Source organism: Phycomyces blakesleeanus, assembly GCF_001638985.1.
Source record: "Phycomyces blakesleeanus NRRL 1555(-) unplaced genomic scaffold PHYBLscaffold_2, whole genome shotgun sequence".
Taxonomy (NCBI): Eukaryota; Fungi; Mucoromycota; class Mucoromycetes; order Mucorales; family Phycomycetaceae; genus Phycomyces; species Phycomyces blakesleeanus.
This window is the reverse complement of record NW_017265135.1, coordinates 1346606-1365762: the sequence shown is the minus strand read 5'-3', so window position 1 is coordinate 1365762 and position 19157 is coordinate 1346606. Positions and strand designations below refer to the sequence as shown.

The following is a 19157-nucleotide window of genomic DNA, read 5'->3' as shown; positions in this document are numbered from 1 at the left end:
ATCACTTGTGGGTTAAATGACTCTCCGCTCTGTTTTTTCCTAGAGATCATTCGTGGGAAGTACTTTACCCTTCGAGTTACAATTATAACCAGCGAATTAAAAATCATAAATATCGGATGGCATTACACAGATCGAGCCAAACTATCTTCGAATATGTTATATTATGCATTTGCATCTATTTATTTCATCAATTCAAGTCTTGGCTCTCTATAACTTTGGATCCAAGTAGTGTATAGGTATATGTATGTGTTCTAGGATTTTTAGTTGAATTGAAAAGGTTGATCATGAGAAAACTAATGTAATATCTCAAAAATTTGCATTTTTTCAATAAAATAAAATATTGTATTTGCTTGTAGAATTACTTTTTTCTCATTTGTTTTTTATGAAACTTTTACTGAATTCATATATTATCTGAATATATGTAATTAAAAACTTTTTTTGGTTCTTTATGAATATTTTTTAATTTTTTATATTTTTGATAAAATATCTCATGTACATGCTGTAAAGAAATGATAGAAAGAGTTTTTACAGAAGAAATAGAAATAAAAAATAAAAAATAAAAACATGAATTTTGTAAAAATATATTAGCTTAACTGCTATGTAAACTTTCTTAGGCATAAAACGCTTCATTACCTTTATATCTATTATGAAAGTTTTTGAAAAAAAATGCAAATTATATGAATTATAATCTTTTCCACTTAAATCACATAAAACTAAAATATATGATTTATGTCTCAAGTTAAATCGTGACACATGGCTCTTTCCACTAACACTCCGGAACCACCAGGGGTCAAAAACCCCTCCACCACTGGCTCATCTCCACCATTGCCAACCTCATTCACACCACTCTCACTCTCTTCGACACCTCTTTACTCGCAAGTAGCTACTCAGAACGCACTTCCACTTCTCGAAAAGCAATCTCATGTTATCTTCAGCTCTACAAATAATGCGACCCCACGTACCTGGTGTGTAGGGTCCTCTAAGTTTTCAGTTTTTTTCACCGTCCCACCCAAATCCTCACCCAAGTTTGACCCTTTCTGGAGAGCTCTTCTCTCAGCCTATCCTCGCGAGGTTAACATGGGCATCACTCTTGGCTCACGCTCTTCCCCTGATACATGTGAACTCCATCTACCTACCAGTGCTGACTGCGAGCGAGCATGCTCTCAACCTTTGGTAGTAGGCGATTCGTCTTTCCCCGCTCAACCTGCTGTTCCCATTGGCACAATTGTTCGCCGTGTTTTCCTAACCAAGCTTCCTTGTGTTCCTTATCATGACCTGGCTACACAACTCGCCAAATGTATGTCTCCTTTTGGCAAAGTGCGGGAGATCGCCATTCATGAATCATATGGGTTTTTTGACAGTTCTGGCTATGTTGTCCTTGCCAATACACCTACTGACGATGTGCCATCAGATTCTCTGACGTACCAAATTGCATATGACGATATGCAAAAGATTCTTGGTAAGTGGCCTTTCATGGGCTCCCACTGCACCTACTGTAAGGAAATGGGGCACGATGTTGCAAAATGCACCAAACGCCCAGCCGAAACCTGAACGTGTTTTGGATGCAACAAGACTGGTCACTTACAAGCCAATTGTCCATACATTACTGATCCTTCCAAGACATCCAAGACGTCCAACAAGCGCTCCCGCCACCCCAACTGCAATTCAAAGCTCGATTGCCCCATCATTGTGCCCAAGCCTTTGATTCCCACTGAGCTCTCACTCATCTATGGAGGATCGGAGGCCTCCAAGCACAACCCTCGTCAACCTGCTTTACGTGAGTTGTCTAAGCTGTCTCCCACAAAGACCACCTTTACTCTACTGACACCAACTGAGACGCCCACGTCCTCCGGCCCTTGTCCTCGAAGCCATTCTGTCGACACCCCCACGCGTGGCTGGGACAAAGAGATAGACAACAGAATGATAACTAATCTCATGGATAGATATGAGACTCAGGCTCTCCGACTCCAGTCTGCCTCTTGCCACACTCATCTCCATTTTTTCTGGCCGGCACGTCTAACAGGCCACAATACATCTCTCTCTCCTCCTCGCTTTACTCACCCACAAACCACAAAAGCCCTCGGCGCAGAGGCCAACATTAACCAATGATTAAAATAGGCACTATGAACTGTAGGGGTCTACCCAAAGTTGGACACCCTGAATCACGCTCCTTTTTCATACACCATTTACACTCGCAGGGAATCGATATTTTAGCCCTGCAAGAAACCCATGCCTCATCATCTATGCTTCAATCTACCTTTGACCAACAATTTCGGTCCTCTTCATCATTATGGTCTCCACACTGCGATGTTGTATGCCTTTCCCCTCACATTATCTTCACTGACCCTCTATTTAGCCCATGTGACAGGTGTATCACGACAACTATCACGCATGTGGATAATAATTTTTCGCCCTTCAGGATAGGCGTCATCTATGCGCCTGCTTTCCAAACTCCACGTTATTGTTTTCTTGCCTCTTTACTGTCCACTCCTGACCTCATCCCTCCCAATCCTTCAAACTTTATTCTATTGGGCGATTTTAACCATGCAATTCACTCACACTATGCTCTTGGACGTCGTGCTCCAGCTGACTGGCTACAGTTTATAGATACCAATATGACTGACTGTATCACTCCTCATGGCCAGCACCCGCAGCCTACGTTCCACCAAGCCCTGTCTTCCACCACCATTGACTACATCCTTGCGTTCTCAGATCTTCACCCTCGCACTACAGACCCACAAGTGAGCTATATTCACCAGAAATGGTCTGATCATTGTCTGGTTGCAGTCAGTCTGTCCCTCCCTTCAACCAAGTCTTCTGGTAAGGGACTTTGGAATGCTAACTCTCACCTAGCACAATCACTTTCGTTCCGTACCGATCTCAACACTCTTCTCTCCACCCTCGTTCCTGCCCTTCGTGCTGATCTTTTTCCTCAAGCCCAATGGGATGCGATTAAGCTCGAAGTCATTCGTTTCATTAAATGTTTCTCTCGCCACCTTTGCCCCTCTCTGAACGACCTGGAAACACGCCTACAAAAACGACAGGACTGACTCATTCACCATTTCCGCCACCAACCCGCCCAGAACTACCAACTCCCAATTGTGGAACGATTGTTGCAGCAAGTCCAACTTGAACGGGTCAAGATTATGGCTCTCAAGGCCGGGAAACACTGGTGGGAAAAGGGTGAGACTTCTGCAGGATACCTCAAACGCACTATCGCCATTCGCCAATCCCGCAAAGCCATTGCAAGCCTCTGTCACCCTGTTACAAATGGCATTTGCACCACATCTGACGCCATGACTGAGGCTGCAGCAGTCTTCTATGAAGGCTTGTACACCCCTGATCATATAGACCACTCTGCTGTGGATGAGCTGCTCTCTCATTTGCCTTCAGATCTCCATTTGCCAGAACTTGCACAGGACTATATGACTTGGCCATTCGCTCTCAACACAATTCAGTCAGGCACTGCCTGCTCTCCCAGCTCTAGTAGCCCGGGCCCAGATGGTTTGCCATATGAGATTCTCTGCCTCATTCTCGCCCATCCCGTGTGTGGTGACCTCGTTTCCCAGATATATAACGATGCCTTGTCAAAGGGAATCTTTCCTCCTTCTTGGCAGTCCACTTGTGTCTGCTTGTTGGCAAAAAAAGGCGATCTCAGTTCTCTGAAGAACTGGCGTCCCATCGCCTTGATTAATACTGATGCAAAAGTGTTTACCCGTCTTATGAATGCTCATATGATTTCTGCTGTTACCACACTTATCACCCTGTATCAAACTGGTTTTGTTCAGGGTAGATTTATAGCTGATAATAGAATGCTGACTCGTTTCGTCATGGCACAAGCTGCGAAGGATGGATCCTCAGGGATTGGCTTGCTCTTGGACCAGGAAAAGGCTTATGACCAAGTACACCCAGAGTATTTTCGTCAAGTGCTCGCTCATTTCCGCTTCCCTCCTTCCATCGTTAATTCTGTCTCTTCTCTATTTTTCTCTACGCAGCTACAGATTAATGTCAATGGCTTTCTCTCACGCCCTCTTATGCAAGCCTGTGGCCTTTGACAAGGGGATTCTCTCTCACCAATTCTCTTCAACCTAGCTTTTGAGCCTTTGCTTCGCCGCGTGATACACGATCCTCTGTTCCTCGGTGTCCTCCCTTCTGTCCCTCCCACTCTTCCCTCTTTACCTCCTGTCAAACTGCTGGGTTATGCCGATGACCTTCTGGTGTTTCTTCTGGACACGGATCACATGTCTCGACTTCACCACCATCTCAACACATATGCTGCTGCATCTAGTGCTCGCATAAACATGCACAAGACTTAAGCCTTCTCCCTTTCAGGATCGCCACTCCTCGACTGGAATACTTTCCTTCGTGCATATGATGTTACTGATTGGCATGATCGTACGTCACCTACCTCTCTCCAATATCTTGGTTTTCCATTATTTTCCTCTATCACTCAACAAGACTCCTATGGGACCACCCTCCTGTCAAAAATTGAGACCTTTTGCAGTATTCATGGATTACAATCTCTTTCCTTTTGTGGGCGGCAACCATCATGAACTCTCTTGTACTTTCTCAACTATGGCACGTCCTTCGTGTGGTTTCGTTCCCTTCTGCCTTCCTTGACCGAGTTCACTCCATCATGCACGGGTTCTTCCATGTCAACTCTTTTCCTCCCATTGCTTTTCACACTCTCTGCTTGCCCTGACTAAAGGGTGGCCTTGGTATCTTGGATCCTGGTATACAGCAATGTGCTCTCCAACTTCGCTGGCTGAAGCCCCTTATTCGTAATCCTCTACTGCCTCACAGTCTTGTTCCCCAATGGTTCTCCACTCTTCTTCACTCTGACGTCCCTACCATTGATCCTCTTCTTCCCTTACTCTTTCCAGACTGTCATCCTTGCAACCATCACACCCTTGATTCCCTGCTGCACCTGGTTCTGAAGGCTACGGATACTCTTCCCCGAAACTTTGACAGAGTGGTGCTCAACCTTTCCAGTTGTCTCATCCTGCCATTGTCTTCTATGATATCCAGTATGCCCTCTCACCCTCTGTATCGACCTGCTTGGCGTGATTTGCGAGTCCACCATCTATACCAAATCGAGTTCAATTTGGATATACTCACACCCATCACTCCCTCTCGTCCTCTACTCCATTCTGTCACACTTAACCGCATCCTCAACAGAATTCGCGATCATACAATGGTCTTGCATCCCATTCTCTTTTGAGCATGCATTCCTTCTTTTGTACTGGCATTCCAACAGCCAGATCTTCCTATTTGCGATGGGTCGTCCATTGACCTCCAGCCACTTCTGTCAGCCCAACTTCCCGGTCAGACCTGGTCCCAGCTCACCATGCGCTCTTACCGTTCTGCCTGCTCCCATCAACTGTCTAATGCTCATTGTTGTAAATGTGTATTGACTACTGCTGTAATTGAGAATAAGTCTGAAGGAAATAATATAAGGCCTCAGCTATTCCAGTCAAAGGTGTCTACCAATTACTTTATTATTTAACACACAGGTTTAGCATGCATGATAGTGATTATATTTCATATGATGATATCACCATAATATGGGATACATCAGTGGATTATTATAAGCATAATTATAACTCATAAACACATTTACTTTCGATGTTAATACTTCATTGGGACTACACACATTTATATAATTAATCATACATTAATTATCCCAAGATCACGTTGCTCTGATTAAGGCTCAGATAGGATCGATTACCTGACCCCAGTCATATAATTTTCCCAATCCAAAACAATATAAATAGCAGTAGTAGTTCAGTGTAGGAACCTGGTCAAACTTTGATATAAAATCCTTTCTCAATAAACAAAACCTACACAAGTTCTCACGAATCTTCGTTCCTAATCAAAAATCTTCAATTCTTCCTCTTAAAAACTTCTTCAACTTCAACCACCACAACACTCATCCCATCCACCCTTCTCTGATCCCATGACAACTTCGCTCCTTCTGGTCTTTTGCCCTCCCTCACTGGGCTCGGAATGTCTGGTTTTGCGGGTTGCACAATAAGCTTTTGTGCCGAGCACTTCTGTACTGCATCATGTCATTCACCATCTCTTCTCCTCTCTGCACTATTTGCCAGGTGTCCATTGAGACGCAAGAACATTTTCTTCTTGCTTGCCCGTTGAAATCTGCTGTGTGGACAGGCATTTTGTTGGAATTCTTTGGCACCGTCCCTCTGCCCTCTGTCCTCTCAAACGCTTTCCAATCCTTTGTCTTCCCCTCCATACTTAACCCTGCGATCCCTGCTTCCTCCGTCTTTGGCCTAACTATCCTGGCTATTTGGGATCACCACTGGTCTTTCCACTTTAACTCTGTCCCTTTCCTTCTCTCTGCGATGCTCCACATTGTGTGCAAGTCAATTTCTCGTCTCTGCTCTGAACTAGAGCTAGACTCTCCATAACTCCTCCATTTTTTTTAAAACAAAACAAAACAAAAACAAAAACAACCATAAAATTTAAAAGCCAAAAACATCATATAATCTACAAAACCTTACAAACAAATATTTTAATTTTCTCTTTTCCTATTCAATCAGAGACCTTTAATAAAATTCTGAGCTTTTTCTTCCTGGCTCCATACAAAAAAAAAGTTAAATCGTGAAAATATTACTCATCAGCAACAGCAGGTATATGATTTGCTGATGAGAACCAAATAGATCTTGTGTTTTTACAGAAATAGGTGTGATCACAATTTTTATTTATTTATTTTATATTGTACGTTTATTGCATGAGAACTACAATAAAAAAGACATTGCATTGAATATGAACTCTTTAAAATGTAAAGTAAAATTCTAGAAACCTCTATAATTATACTTATAGAAGCTTTACTTTCAATAAAATATTGCATCAACAGTTTTCTTGAACACAATTATTCTACCGCCACATTTAGGACACAACATTATGCCTCTCGAGCATAATGTTTCTTACACAGCCATGTTTGAGACATGATATTTTGCCTCTTGAGCACAACATTTCTTACATAGTCACATTTGGGACACGACGTTTTGCCTCTCGAGCACGACGTTTCTTACACAGTCACGTTTGGGACACAACATTTTGCCTCTCGAGCACGATGTTTCTTACACAGTCACGTTTGGGACACGACGTTTTGCCTCTCGGGCATGATGTTTACAAATTATATATTTTGTATATACTGCATAAAAAAAATAGAAATTTTAATATGGTTACTACTTAAATACACCTAGAAATTCCGTTATATTAAATGAAGATATACTTTATTCATGAATTAAATTATTTATATTTTGATAGATTGATTTTACTCATATAAACTACTTTGGGTGGTTAGGGACCAGATAAAATTGCTGGATGCTGGACAACAAGTCACTTTTTATGAGGCCGGTAAATGGTGAAAGGCGGAGATTCAATAAACGTAGTGCTCCAGAGAAACGTCATGCCCGAGAGGAAAAGTGTCTGGCCCAAATAATTAGCAATGTATTTTTTCTTACTCCACATATGTTTTTTAGCAATATTGCAGATTTGCTCTATGTGACTGCGAATAAAAGTGCTGAAAAAAATATTACTAAATCATGATTATTACTAAATCAAATATTACTAAATTGAGCTTTGACTGTACCATTCTTTCTTTTAAAAAAACACTGCCAAGTTTTAAAAACCCGCCAAAAAATAACTGAGTTTTATGTAAGTTGTTATGTATGAGATAAAAATAAGGTATAAAATAAAGTAAGTGCAGACGAGAGTACGGTGAGACTTTGTTTTATTAGAAGAAATGAAAGAATCAGAAAAGAGATGATGTTCTATTGCTATTAGTATTGTGCGTTTATATAGACATTGTATTTAGCTTGGTGATGATATGATGATATCATGTAATGTCTGTTTCTCTACCATTATCTTCTATGATTTAGTTCTTATGTTTTTAGTGTTATTGACTAGAGTCTTAGTATTTGTCTTAGTATGTTCTTTATGTAATTTCCTTGTATAAGGGAAGGTATATCTTTTAGTATCGTTACTAGTTGTTGGTAACTCAATATACGTATTTATTGAGTGTCTGTACTTTTAATTTAAATCTACAATTATGCTGGATACAACATAAGTCATAAGAATCAGATACTGCACATTATCTGCAGTAGTTATTATATTATATTTAAATAAAAGAAGAATCATTATATTATAACAGTATAAAAACTAAACTGATTCTAATATAGACAGCCAATAAAAAAATTCTCTGACCTATAGGCCCAGGCAGTTGAAAAATTACTTATGATGTGTTCGAGAATAAATATCTAAGTTTTTAGTTGTTTTTCAAAGTTCTATGACTTTTGCTCCAGACAAGTTATGTATCGTAAAATATTATTTTTTCAATTTTTTCTCTATATATACCGGGAATTAAATATATTTTACTATTGGAGTTTTCTTTAGGTAAAATTGAAAAGATTTCAAAACTTTGATATTTATGTTCAAACACACTATAAAATAGCAGTTTTTTTTTAGGAGAAAAATATGTCAATACTGAAATCTCATACTGGAAAAAAAGTTAAGTTTTTTATCTATGAAAGTCTTCTTGAAATGCGAATCTTGAGTGTCATATCAGATGCCAGAGATAAGATATGTTTATCTTATACTACTACATGGTCTATATGATACTTTATTCATCAACTTTATTTATTTTATATTATCTTTTTTATTTTAACATCTTTTAAAATGACTCATACAAAATGTATAATTGTGTAAATATATATATTTAATTTTTTATTAAAATGTATTGTATGGTGTATGTTTTTTATACACAGTAAAAAAAAATTGGACTCTGACTAGTTTCTTCAAGACCTAAAAAGTGTTGTTGGAAATGACAAAACTGAATATATTATCAGTTTACTTTGTAGAGAAGCTGTTTATTAACAAAGTAAACTAATAACATATTCAGTTTTATCATTTATGTCAACACTTTTTAGGTCTTGAAAAAACGCAGTATTCGAATTTAATAGCATAGGAAGAAAAATGTTGACCCTCAATTATTCATTTCATATGGCAGACTGAGAGAATCGATCCCCTAATATAGTAACATTATGTAGTACTTGGTGTTTGAAACATATTTTGCTGTGAGTATATGACACTGTGGCTGTACACTCTTTCCGGAAATTATTGGTGCACAAACAAAAATATATTTGGTGCACAAACAAAAATAAATTTGGTATAAAAATAAAAATCAATTTGGTACAAAAATGGAATGCACCAAGTTGTTGTATCCAACATAATCGTAGATTCAAATAGAGTGCACAGACAATAAGACAAAGACATATTGAATAAGCAACCAGTATCAATTATACATTATTTCTCACACTATCATTAAATAAAGAATATACCGATAACAAGGTCACACACCTTAGTCAACATCACTAATCACTCAAACAAGAGCGTGGGTAATAACTTAACAATATATTATCTATGATATAAGAAAACAGACATCACATGATATACTTATATCATTATCCTAAATACACACGCAATGTCTATATAAACTCACATAGCAAATAGCAATAGAAGATCATCTCTCTTTTCATCAATAAACAAAGTCTCACCGTACTTCTCATCTGCACTTTGTTTTTCTTTCTTTTCTAAAAATATAACACAAGTATACCAAAAATTAAAGAATTTATTATAGGCATTTTTGTTTTAAACAATTGTCAAATCTGGATTGTGAATATCTACAGAACCCTTGCAAGTCACTGAGCAATACTTTATTGCAAGCATCTGAGATCCTTGAGGTTAATGTTTCCTCCTCCAAAAGAGCTTCCCTTTTGAGTTTACTCTTTACAACTGACCAAAACTGCTCAATAGAATTAAGCTCAGGCAAATATGGTAGAAGATAGACACACCCATAGCCTCTACCCTCAATGTAAAGCTGAATATCTCCATGCTTGTGAATTGGTGCATTATCCATGATCAATTAATAGCCTTTGAACTTGCTATATATATCCATCACATTCAACGTACTGGCAACAAAGTTGAAGTAATGTCCAGTTACAGTCCCATCTTTGTCTTTTTGATTCTGGGTAGAACTGCCTACAATCTTTCTTTTTTTGGAAGCTGCTATAATTTTTGGGAGCCTGACTTTTACATTAATAACATCATCAGTGGATATGGTGGCAAGGATAGTTGTTGTTTTAGCTCTTGTTTTTGGTACAGTTACAATAGCTCAAGTTCCTTTTAAAGACCAGGCATAATTGCGTTTTATATTGATATGAAAAGCTGCTTTGTCAACGAAGATACAATTGCTCATAAAATCCATGTTGGTTTCCTATCAACGAGTAACCCATTTGTGTCTTTCTTCAATGTTCTCAATACTGTTTTGTTGTATTGAATAGAAGTAAGCTCTTTTTAGTGTGAGCTGGAATTTCTTGGTGAGAAAGTCGTGTAAAGCAGTTTTTTTGATTTTGAGACCTATAAACTGGCCATTCAACTTCTCTATCATTTTCTCCAAGACAATATCTGGTTTTTCATCTACTATACCAACCACAAAATCTTTGTATTCTTCGCAAAGTTTGGGTGGTCTTCCAGCTGAACTACTGTTCAAACTGCTTCCACTTTTCCTTTGAGATAAATCTTCATTGTTCATCAAGCTTTCCACACCTTTCTTGAACCAGTTTTGACCAGTGCTGGGAGGTATATTGACCATTTTGCAAGCAGCACAAACATTAAATTGCTTCTCATATACCCAATAAAAAAACTTCTCCTTATCCTCTTTTTTATATGACTGATAACTTGCTTTTACAACCGGTTCCTTTTTATTGCTTTTGAGTGTTTTTTTTTTAACTTGCTTTTCTGAGGGTTTCAGTTCCATGTATTGTTTGAGATTTGTAATGTTGTGTAATAGATATTGTTCATTGTCTACTTCCATGTCTAGAACAGCTACTGGAATCTCTTTCTTGTTATAAATATTTTTACCTTTATCTTTGTAAAGAAATTGATTCATGTTTAATGTTGAATGGTGAATTTTTTTTAAAAAAAAATCAGGAAAAAGGAAATTGAAAAGTGTGCCAATTTTGTCAACTATTTTTGCACCAAATCAATTTTTATTGGTGCAGTAAAATTATTTTTATTTTTGTACCAATAATTTTCAGAAAGAGTGTATATGATTTAATATTTGGGATTTTTCTTAAGTTTGCGGACATTTAATTACATTTTCTTATATCGGTATTTGAAATATAAAAATTGACCCAAAATTCAAAATTTCTGATTTAAAAGAAAATACATCATAGCTGATAAAGAATAAGATGAATACATAATATGATAAAGAATAGTAACAGATAAGAATAATAAGTAACAGATATATGGTAGTGTATATATCATGGCTTTTAAAAAAGAGTATTTTTAATTGCTAGACTTGTAGCTAACCTATCTAGCCTTTTTCTTGACTTTGGGCTTTAACAAAGCAATGAAATGTCTATTTGAATTGAGTAAAGGTGGGGTGACACTTATAGCAGTTGGTTGTTGAGTAGGTGAAAAAGTAAAAGGAGCAGAAGTAGAGAAAGGAAAAAACAATATTAAATGAATAATAAAAAAAACAGGAAATATAGGCGGTTGAGACAAGCTGGTATTGGTATTTATGCTTTGAGAAGCATTGTTGATAGTCATGAGTAATTGCATTTGTGAATTTAAGTACTGTTGCTAGATCATAAGAATTTTTATATTCTTAGCCAGTTGCTGTGTCATGTTCATCAGATGACAATTCTGCTGGTTACTTTATTAAATGAAGTTGTTGAAAGAGTTTTCATTTTTCTCAGATTGGTTGTCTTGTTGTTGCTGCAATTGTATGATCCAATGATTTACTTTTGTCACTCTGTTGGCTACCTCTTTGTTTGTATCAACAATTTTAGGAACAAGGATTGCATACTCTTCTAGTATACCAATGGAAGGGCTGGTAATGGCAGCTACAATATCTTCTTAGAACATTCTGAAACTGTTACTTGAGAATGGAAGGTTTCTTGTGTTGATGTACTTGTTTTCTTTGTTCAAGTACAAGTAAATGACTGCATCTTGTAAGATTATTCTTCTGCATTGTATCAAGAGTTGTAAAAATTTGTGCTTTGCTGTATTGATACTGCTTTGAGTTGCTCTTTGCTTTCCTTTTCTCTTTTTTTCTTTCGACTGCAATCTTCCATCTTCCTTCACGAATTCTACGGAATCTGCTTCTTCATCTATCTCCAAATTTATGATGTTTTCATCCTCATCCTCGTTCTCATCAACTTCATTCATCTCCTTCTCACAGACAGCTACCCACCCTATATTACCAGCACCAAAATAGTCTTCGATCCAAGGAAATACCATCTTTTGTAATTCCATTGGTGGTGACACGCCATTTCTTGCCAGTGAGAAAGACTTTTCCCAAAAGCCAGCCATACCTCTGGCAAAAGGAGATGGGAGTTTACCCAAGTAATGGGTCTCCAAATGACTAAGTCAATCCTTCCATCCTCCTCCTTGCTTGATCAGATCAAAAAGTATCCCTAAGCCCTCAGCTTCTATTGACCCAGCATGACGGCCACCATGTGTTACTCGTGTGGTATATATCTCTTCATCTGCAAGTGCCTTTTTTGTAGTTTTCCATTGAGAAGTGCCAGTTAACCTCTTCTCAGGGCTGGTACGTCCACACAATATCTTCCAGTTCTGTCATCTGTCTTTGTTCAAGAAGTTACCACTGGTCTATAATTTTTATCAAAAAAGTCAGAAATTATTTTAAAAAAAGTCCCTTTTTTTAGCTGGCCAACCTACTTGAAGCAAACTGAATATAAAAAAGGCAAATGCATCAAAAAGACATCTGAATACATTTTTATGGGACATGGCACATGCAAATTTGACTTCTCCTTCCTTCAGAGTCTTGCCCTTATCTAGACTAAAAACCAAAGCAAGAGCCTGTTGCATTCCTTCGTGCTGTTTTTTTGGAATGATCGTGCAAAAGCAATCAACAAAGTTTAAATTTCTCAAATTCTGATCCCTAAGTAGCATATGGTGGCGGGAAGAGATAGAAAACATCTCATGTAAGCCTGATTTGCTGTCAGAAGTCCAAAGGCTCTTCAGGATTCTTATAAGTTTGCCAGACTTATAAGAGTCCCAAATTACACATTGGGCTGCTCTATCTACGTTTGTTTGTACTTGGTAGTAAACAAGATCGTGTTCATACTTCTTGATCAATTCGATCACTTCTTTAGTCTTCTTGGAAGACAGCCATCCAACTTCTTGGCGCTCGGACTGGAATTCATACAAGAACATCAAGATTTTCTTGTATTGATTGACAGATTCAATACCTAAAGGAACTTTGATAACTTTCTTATTACCGTTCTTGTTAGAAGGAGCATTCTCAGCAACTATAAAAATGGGTTGATGATTAAGTATAATTGATGGATTTTTTTTTATATATTTCATGCAATTTTGCATTACTTTGGAGCAAAGTCAATTGTCTTTCTTTGTTATCTTCTGTTCTTAAGCCAATTTGTGTTCTAACATCAGTCTCTACTGAAACACTTTTCATATACATTCGCTTGAAAACAAATTCTTTGAAGAAAGCAATAACAAATTCAGTAGGCCCAACAGTGTATGGATACTGAAAATCAACAGGATATCTGTGTCAGTTTTTTTCGCAAAAGTTCTTCAATTTAAGCAACATTAAAAAATGAATACAATCAATACAATATAGATTCTTATCCTTTTGAGTTGAGACATACCTTCCAATGTTCTAAGGGCATTCTGTAAATTGCAGCAGTGCTGGCATGTACTTTTATTGGCAAAGTCTTAAGTGCAGGCTCAAACTCAGACACATTGATTGACAAGCTACTTTGAAGAGCAACAAAGGCATTTGAGCCAACAGAAGTAGACAATTTGGCTGAACTGGACGATTCAGCTGTTGAATTTTCAACCAGCATAATCCTTTTTGATGGTTGACCCCTACGAACTTTCTTAGGTACCTCTTCAGAAATTGCAGCAATACTAGTAGGCTATAAAGATATATTGTTAATATTGGTGTGCATTTTTTTGCATATAATCTATTGTCTGTTTTGTTTATACTTGAATTCCGCTAGAAATCTCAGCTTTTTGTTGCTCAATTAAATGCTCTAGTTCTTCTGAATTACACTTGTTAACAAAGCGTCTCTTAAAAGCAGTGATATTAGTAGGCAAGGGCGACATAATAAATAAGTTTTTGAAAGAAAAAGAAAAATTTAATTTTAAAAGTTAATTAAACTGTGAGCAAACCAGTAATTTCAACTCGCAAGTTGATAATACTAGAAAGTTCCAGCAGAATCAATAGTATTCTCAACTCAACTTTCAGTTTAATCAACTTGCTACTACCATATTTGGAAATTTCGGAGTAAAAATAAAGACATTTCATTGGAGGATCCCATTTTTTATTTCCAAAAAAAATAAAATGAGTTACAATACTGTGATTAACCATCTTCAGATTTTACAGATTCATCAAAATAATATCTAACACTTGTATTACCAAAATTAAGCTGTCAAGTCTCGATCTGATATTTTCTTTCTGGCACTTATAATTAAGTCGCAGAATCAATATCACTGGGGATTGTTAAGTTTTTAATAATAGTCTTTAGATAAAAATAAAAATGTTTTTTATTAAATGTAATAGAGACCTTGCTGAGACTTTGTAAAACATTTGGAGGAGTTTAAACCATTCATATAAGGAAATCTGGGTGTGAAAAATGTAAATGATTCACCACAGCAGATTTTTTTGTGTAATCTTGTTCCTTAAAAGGATTCTTGTATACGGGGCGAATTTTGCCCATAACAGGAAATTCATTTTTTTGGGGGACTGAAAAGTGGGAGGATGGGGGGACTACTCTCAGCCAATAGATTTCGATTAAAAAATGTACTGCACAATTTCAAAAATGGTTCAAATTTTTAATTTGTTTCAAATAATTTTGGGTTGTAAAAAATTTATTTTTTATTTTCGAAAAAAATTAGGCTAAAAAAAAGCTAGACTGGACCATAAAATCCACAGGCAGTAGCACACCAGTATATCCATACCACTAGAAACACTAGTAGTATAACTGTTTGTACTTATGCCTGTAAATTACGCGATCGGTTTGCTGCAAACTACTATGTCTAGCTAATCCAAGAGACCCGGTGCCAGAAATTCCAATAAACCCAAAGAGCATAAAGATTTGAATTTCGAGAAAAGCTAAAGCAGAAGAACTAATAATTAGTAATTAAACTTAGTTATATATATTTAACAGAATTTTACCTTTGACTCTATTAAGGCATTTGCAATAAAAGGCAGCCAAATCTCTGCAAGTGAGGAGTAAATAGTTAGTCTTCTGTTGCTTTGTAAGAGGAACATGTAGTTATTACCTCTTTATTGATTTACCGAGATGATGAAAAACTAATTTATAAACTAGAATTGTATGATTAATAAACACAATGACATAAAAAACTTTGATAGCATAAATACCTTTGAGCTTATAGTCTTTAAGCAAAATTCTGCTTCTATAAATACTATAAGTATACTGGAATATCTTACAAATGGAAGCTCATGCAAATAATAAATATTTTGTGGAAAAGTAAAATGAAAAAGAAGACAAAAACACGCGATATTTTCTTAAAAGAAAAGAAGTAAAAAAAATTCTAATTGGTCCGCTGACATTAAATATCGATCTTTCCACATTTTATAAATTCAATTATTTTCGCAAAGTCATTTTCCCCCCTTTGTTTTTACAATCAATTTACTATTATGCAAAAGAATACAAGACAAGAAACATATAAAATCGTTAAGACTCGCCCCCCTAAAAGGCAAGGCGAACTTAACTTTAGCATCAATTCAGGTATTTTTACCTGCTCCGAATGCGAAAAAGAGTTCGAAAAGCCTTGGTTACTGAAAAGGCATTCGAAGGTTCACCATATAAGTAATCAAATGGCAACCAATACTGTACTCGACGAACCCGAGCAGGCCGAATTGATAGTCGAGAGCACTATTCTGGATGCTAATGCATTTGATTACTCGAGTGACGAAGATGACTCCTCCAGTATTGGGGATGAAGAAGACAACATTGTAGACGAGGAAAACGATATTGTCGATAATTTCTTTGATATTGAAATGAACAGTAATCCAGTTTTCAACGCGTTCTCTGACATGTTTTCTTCTGCTGCTGCTGCTGATGAGGTATCAATGACCGATGATGACTCTGAGATCCCGGAAGAAGTCTTTGAGACAATTGGCGCTGTAAATGACCCTACAAGCTGTTATCCTTTTCGCGATCTTCAAACCATGATCCTTTTCGCTTTTATCGATGGGGATAATGACATGATCTCCCAGCGAATGTTGAAGAAGATACTGCTTGCGATGAACTTGATCATTAAGATCCAGCAAGAAACTCCCATAGGAAGAACATTTAAGTTACCTCGTTTGGATGCTCTTTTAAATTATCAGGCAAGAAAGAAGTCCAAGATGCCTGTCTTTCCTTCACAAAGAATATCAGTACCTGGATCAAACGGGAACGCATTCGCCCATATTAACCTTCCGTCCGACCACTTGAGATTTCTTATGGCAAACCCAAAGAAATCCAAGTTGATCTCGTCCATGCCCGATCGTACCCCAAACCAATCGATCTGTTTGGAACAAGGTGAAAAGTGGAGAACCCACCATCTCTTTCAGCAGCCTATGCACACTGTAAATGGTATAGATGTCTGGTTTGGAAACATCGTTTACTTGAAGACAAACGATTGCAGCATCTGCTTTTTGGTTGAATCGTTCCACACGGCAAATAAAAACATTTTTGCGAGAGGGTATCTGGTCAGAGCGATTTCGATTGTATGCTATGGCGTTGAGGTTGCTGTTACCGATCTTAGAGTAGAGCAGATCTCTCACGTTGACACCACTCCTGTTGAAAGAGATCACTACTACAGTATCTCAAGTAGCCTTACCAGATTGAGTCCTGCTCATGACTTTCTTCTTTTTGGAGTTCATCCAATGAAGAAGCCTATGCCTCTTTCTGTTTTGCCCAGTAATGTAGATTGCGATGCAGTGTTTTACAAAGTTAGGATTGTTTCAATCATCCTTTTTACAGACGACACTTCCGGCAATCGTTCAAAGCAGTACAATCCGTTTGAAAGCTGGTTAATGAGATGCACTGCCTTGCCTTTTAAGGATCGAAATTCGATAGCAAACATCCAGTTTCTTTCTACAATCCCTAAGAAAGATGGTGCAAATGGTATGTCTCTTCTGCCAGCAATCGTTGATGACTTTAAGAAACTCGAGAAAGGTGTAAAAATGTTCTCCGCTGAAGACAATGAGTATGTTCTGGTTGTTGCTCCCATCCTTTGGATTGAGGCTGACACGCCATGTCATTCGGAACTTTGCGGATTGCTTGGGCCGGCCACCACATTTCCTTGCAGAAGATGCTACATCGAACTTAGACGTGCAAAAGACTTTGTGAAGGACTTGTCCTACTTCTGTGAGTGCCATGAGAGACGAACTCGAGAGCACTATGTTCTTGCAAACTCGTCACCTGGCAGAGACACTGAGATCCCAAATACTCCGAAAATTGGAATGAACACGCCTGCAAACGAGATAAGCTTTAGAGATCGTTCGACTGGCCGCTTATTAGAATTGCAGTCGTTTGATCCAGAAAAGGATACACCAGTGGAAATCCTCCACACGATACTTCTTGGTGTTGCAAAGTATATGGTAATTGACTTGGTTAAGGTCGTGCTTAAGAATGACACAGCCACAATAGCAAGACTTTCAGAATTCTTGACAGATTACACGCGATCAACTGGTCTATCAAGAAAGTTCACCCGAAACTTGAGACATAGTGGTTCATTCCTCGGTAGAGATTTCAAGGTTCTGCTTCAAATACTTCCTGTAATTCTGATTACAGAATTCTCTGGAAATCATGAGCTAGACCTTGTAATACCATGCTTTGTTGAACTTGGCCGATTGTGTTCTCTGGTATTCGTTCGTCAGGTGACATCAGACTTTGATAACTATATTATCAGAGTAGATAATGCAGTGAAGCGCTTGATCAGAGCATTATTTGACTACGATAAAGGAACCAAGAACGAGCTCCACAAGGCATATTGCACCAAGCCGAAAGTTCATTACTTGACACATCTCAAGGAAGATATAATTCGTTTTGGCCCAGCCCTCAATTATGAAACAGAAAAGGGCGAACAGTTCAATAAGCACATTCGCGAACATCTGTTTCATACGAATCGCCAAAACACTTCCAGAGATGTTTGCCTAAAGTTTGCAAAGCAGATAGCATTGCAACATGTAATTGACGGCGGGTCGTGGATTAATAGCTCTGGCAACCGAGAGAAGTCTGGAACTGGAATAGAGAGGTTCATTAAGGACAACAATGAATCTTTGTTCTATTACACCTTCTTTGGCGGCTCGAGAGAGCTAAAGGACAACAACGACACTGGAGATATTGAAGATGACGCCGTCCAAAACAACAGTTTTGGCGCGTTTGTTTTTAAAGATGATCCAATCTCTCGCCCTCGTATAGGACTTGTCTCAGGCTCTGTTGTTAAGTTTCTTAGCATTGTTCCTCGTACGGATAATGACAGAAACAATAACTATGCCAAGGCTGTAATGACAGGTGAGCATTCTGATGTTGCTAACATGAATCTCGTTTGTAAGTTAGATTTGCACATTTTCCGCAACCCATTTTACATTGTAAATTTGAGCAAGTTCGGTTCCTACTGGTTCATTTTCAATAATATTCTTTTTGATGAATAAAATGATGCTACTTCTTTATTATTATTATAATTATTATTTGAACCTTCTGTTTTCTTCTTCTCAACATCAATTTTTTTGCGTAATTTCTGTGAAGTCATTTTTTGGTTACTCAAACCAACCCCCAACTTTCCTTAATAAATCCTTTGTCTCACTTGAACACTTTCTGACTTCCCTAACAGTTTTTTTTCTTACTTTAAAAGCCCACAAGTAGTACTGAACTTAATTTTATCCTTTATTCGGATGAAAAAAATTGAGTACGAAAACAAATTACAATATTTTGGCCTCTAAGCCAATCATATTGCTTAGGTGCCAATTTTCACCCAAAATGATAACAAAAATCTCTGGTGGTGTTGATAAATTTTTTCAAAAGTTTGTCAAACTTGAAAAAAAAAATTCGAACATTATAAAA

The 19157-nt window shown here is 37.5% G+C and overlaps 7 protein-coding genes across 7 annotated transcripts; 3 read left to right on the top strand and 4 right to left on the bottom strand.

Annotated features, from left to right (window-relative positions):
- Positions 1-753: 753 nt before the first annotated feature.
- On the top strand, positions 754-5506 carry PHYBLDRAFT_162562 (hypothetical protein; the record flags this gene model as incomplete). The annotated part of the gene is made up of 5 exons (XM_018434654.1): positions 754-1459; positions 1589-1970; positions 2135-2963; positions 4709-5197; positions 5258-5506. The coding sequence occupies 5 exons, from the start codon at positions 754-756 to the stop codon at positions 5504-5506; spliced, it is 2655 nt and encodes an 884-aa protein (XP_018297539.1).
- Positions 5507-6065: 559 nt separating this feature from the next.
- On the top strand, positions 6066-6428 carry PHYBLDRAFT_162561 (hypothetical protein; the record flags this gene model as incomplete). The annotated part of the gene is made up of 1 exon (XM_018434653.1): positions 6066-6428. One exon carries the CDS (start codon positions 6066-6068, stop codon positions 6426-6428), a length of 363 nt encoding a protein of 120 aa, XP_018297538.1.
- A 937-nt stretch (positions 6429-7365) lies between these two features.
- Positions 7366-9943, bottom strand: PHYBLDRAFT_58545 (hypothetical protein; the record flags this gene model as incomplete). Its single annotated transcript, XM_018440348.1, has 4 exons — positions 7366-7549; positions 8879-8890; positions 9527-9612; positions 9740-9943. The coding sequence occupies 4 exons, from the start codon at positions 9941-9943 to the stop codon at positions 7366-7368; spliced, it is 486 nt and encodes a 161-aa protein (XP_018297537.1).
- A 360-nt stretch (positions 9944-10303) lies between these two features.
- Positions 10304-10975, bottom strand: PHYBLDRAFT_58544 (Homeodomain-like DNA binding domain-containing transcription factor; the record flags this gene model as incomplete). Its single annotated transcript, XM_018440347.1, has 2 exons — positions 10304-10923; positions 10948-10975. The coding sequence occupies 2 exons, from the start codon at positions 10973-10975 to the stop codon at positions 10304-10306; spliced, it is 648 nt and encodes a 215-aa protein (XP_018297536.1).
- Positions 10976-11397: 422 nt separating this feature from the next.
- On the bottom strand, positions 11398-12402 carry PHYBLDRAFT_162559 (hypothetical protein; the record flags this gene model as incomplete). The annotated part of the gene is made up of 3 exons (XM_018434652.1): positions 11398-11670; positions 11833-11933; positions 11970-12402. 3 exons carry the CDS (start codon positions 12400-12402, stop codon positions 11398-11400), a joined length of 807 nt encoding a protein of 268 aa, XP_018297535.1.
- A 267-nt stretch (positions 12403-12669) lies between these two features.
- PHYBLDRAFT_162558 (hypothetical protein) lies at positions 12670-14181 on the bottom strand (the record flags this gene model as incomplete). Its single annotated transcript, XM_018434651.1, has 5 exons — positions 12670-12702; positions 12772-13364; positions 13438-13600; positions 13722-13991; positions 14062-14181. The coding sequence occupies 5 exons, from the start codon at positions 14179-14181 to the stop codon at positions 12670-12672; spliced, it is 1179 nt and encodes a 392-aa protein (XP_018297534.1).
- A 1558-nt stretch (positions 14182-15739) lies between these two features.
- PHYBLDRAFT_139528 (C2H2-type zinc finger transcription factor) lies at positions 15740-18748 on the top strand (the record flags this gene model as incomplete). Its single annotated transcript, XM_018430243.1, has 1 exon — positions 15740-18748. One exon carries the CDS (start codon positions 15740-15742, stop codon positions 18746-18748), a length of 3009 nt encoding a protein of 1002 aa, XP_018297533.1.
- Between the last annotated feature and the right edge of the window lie 409 nt (positions 18749-19157).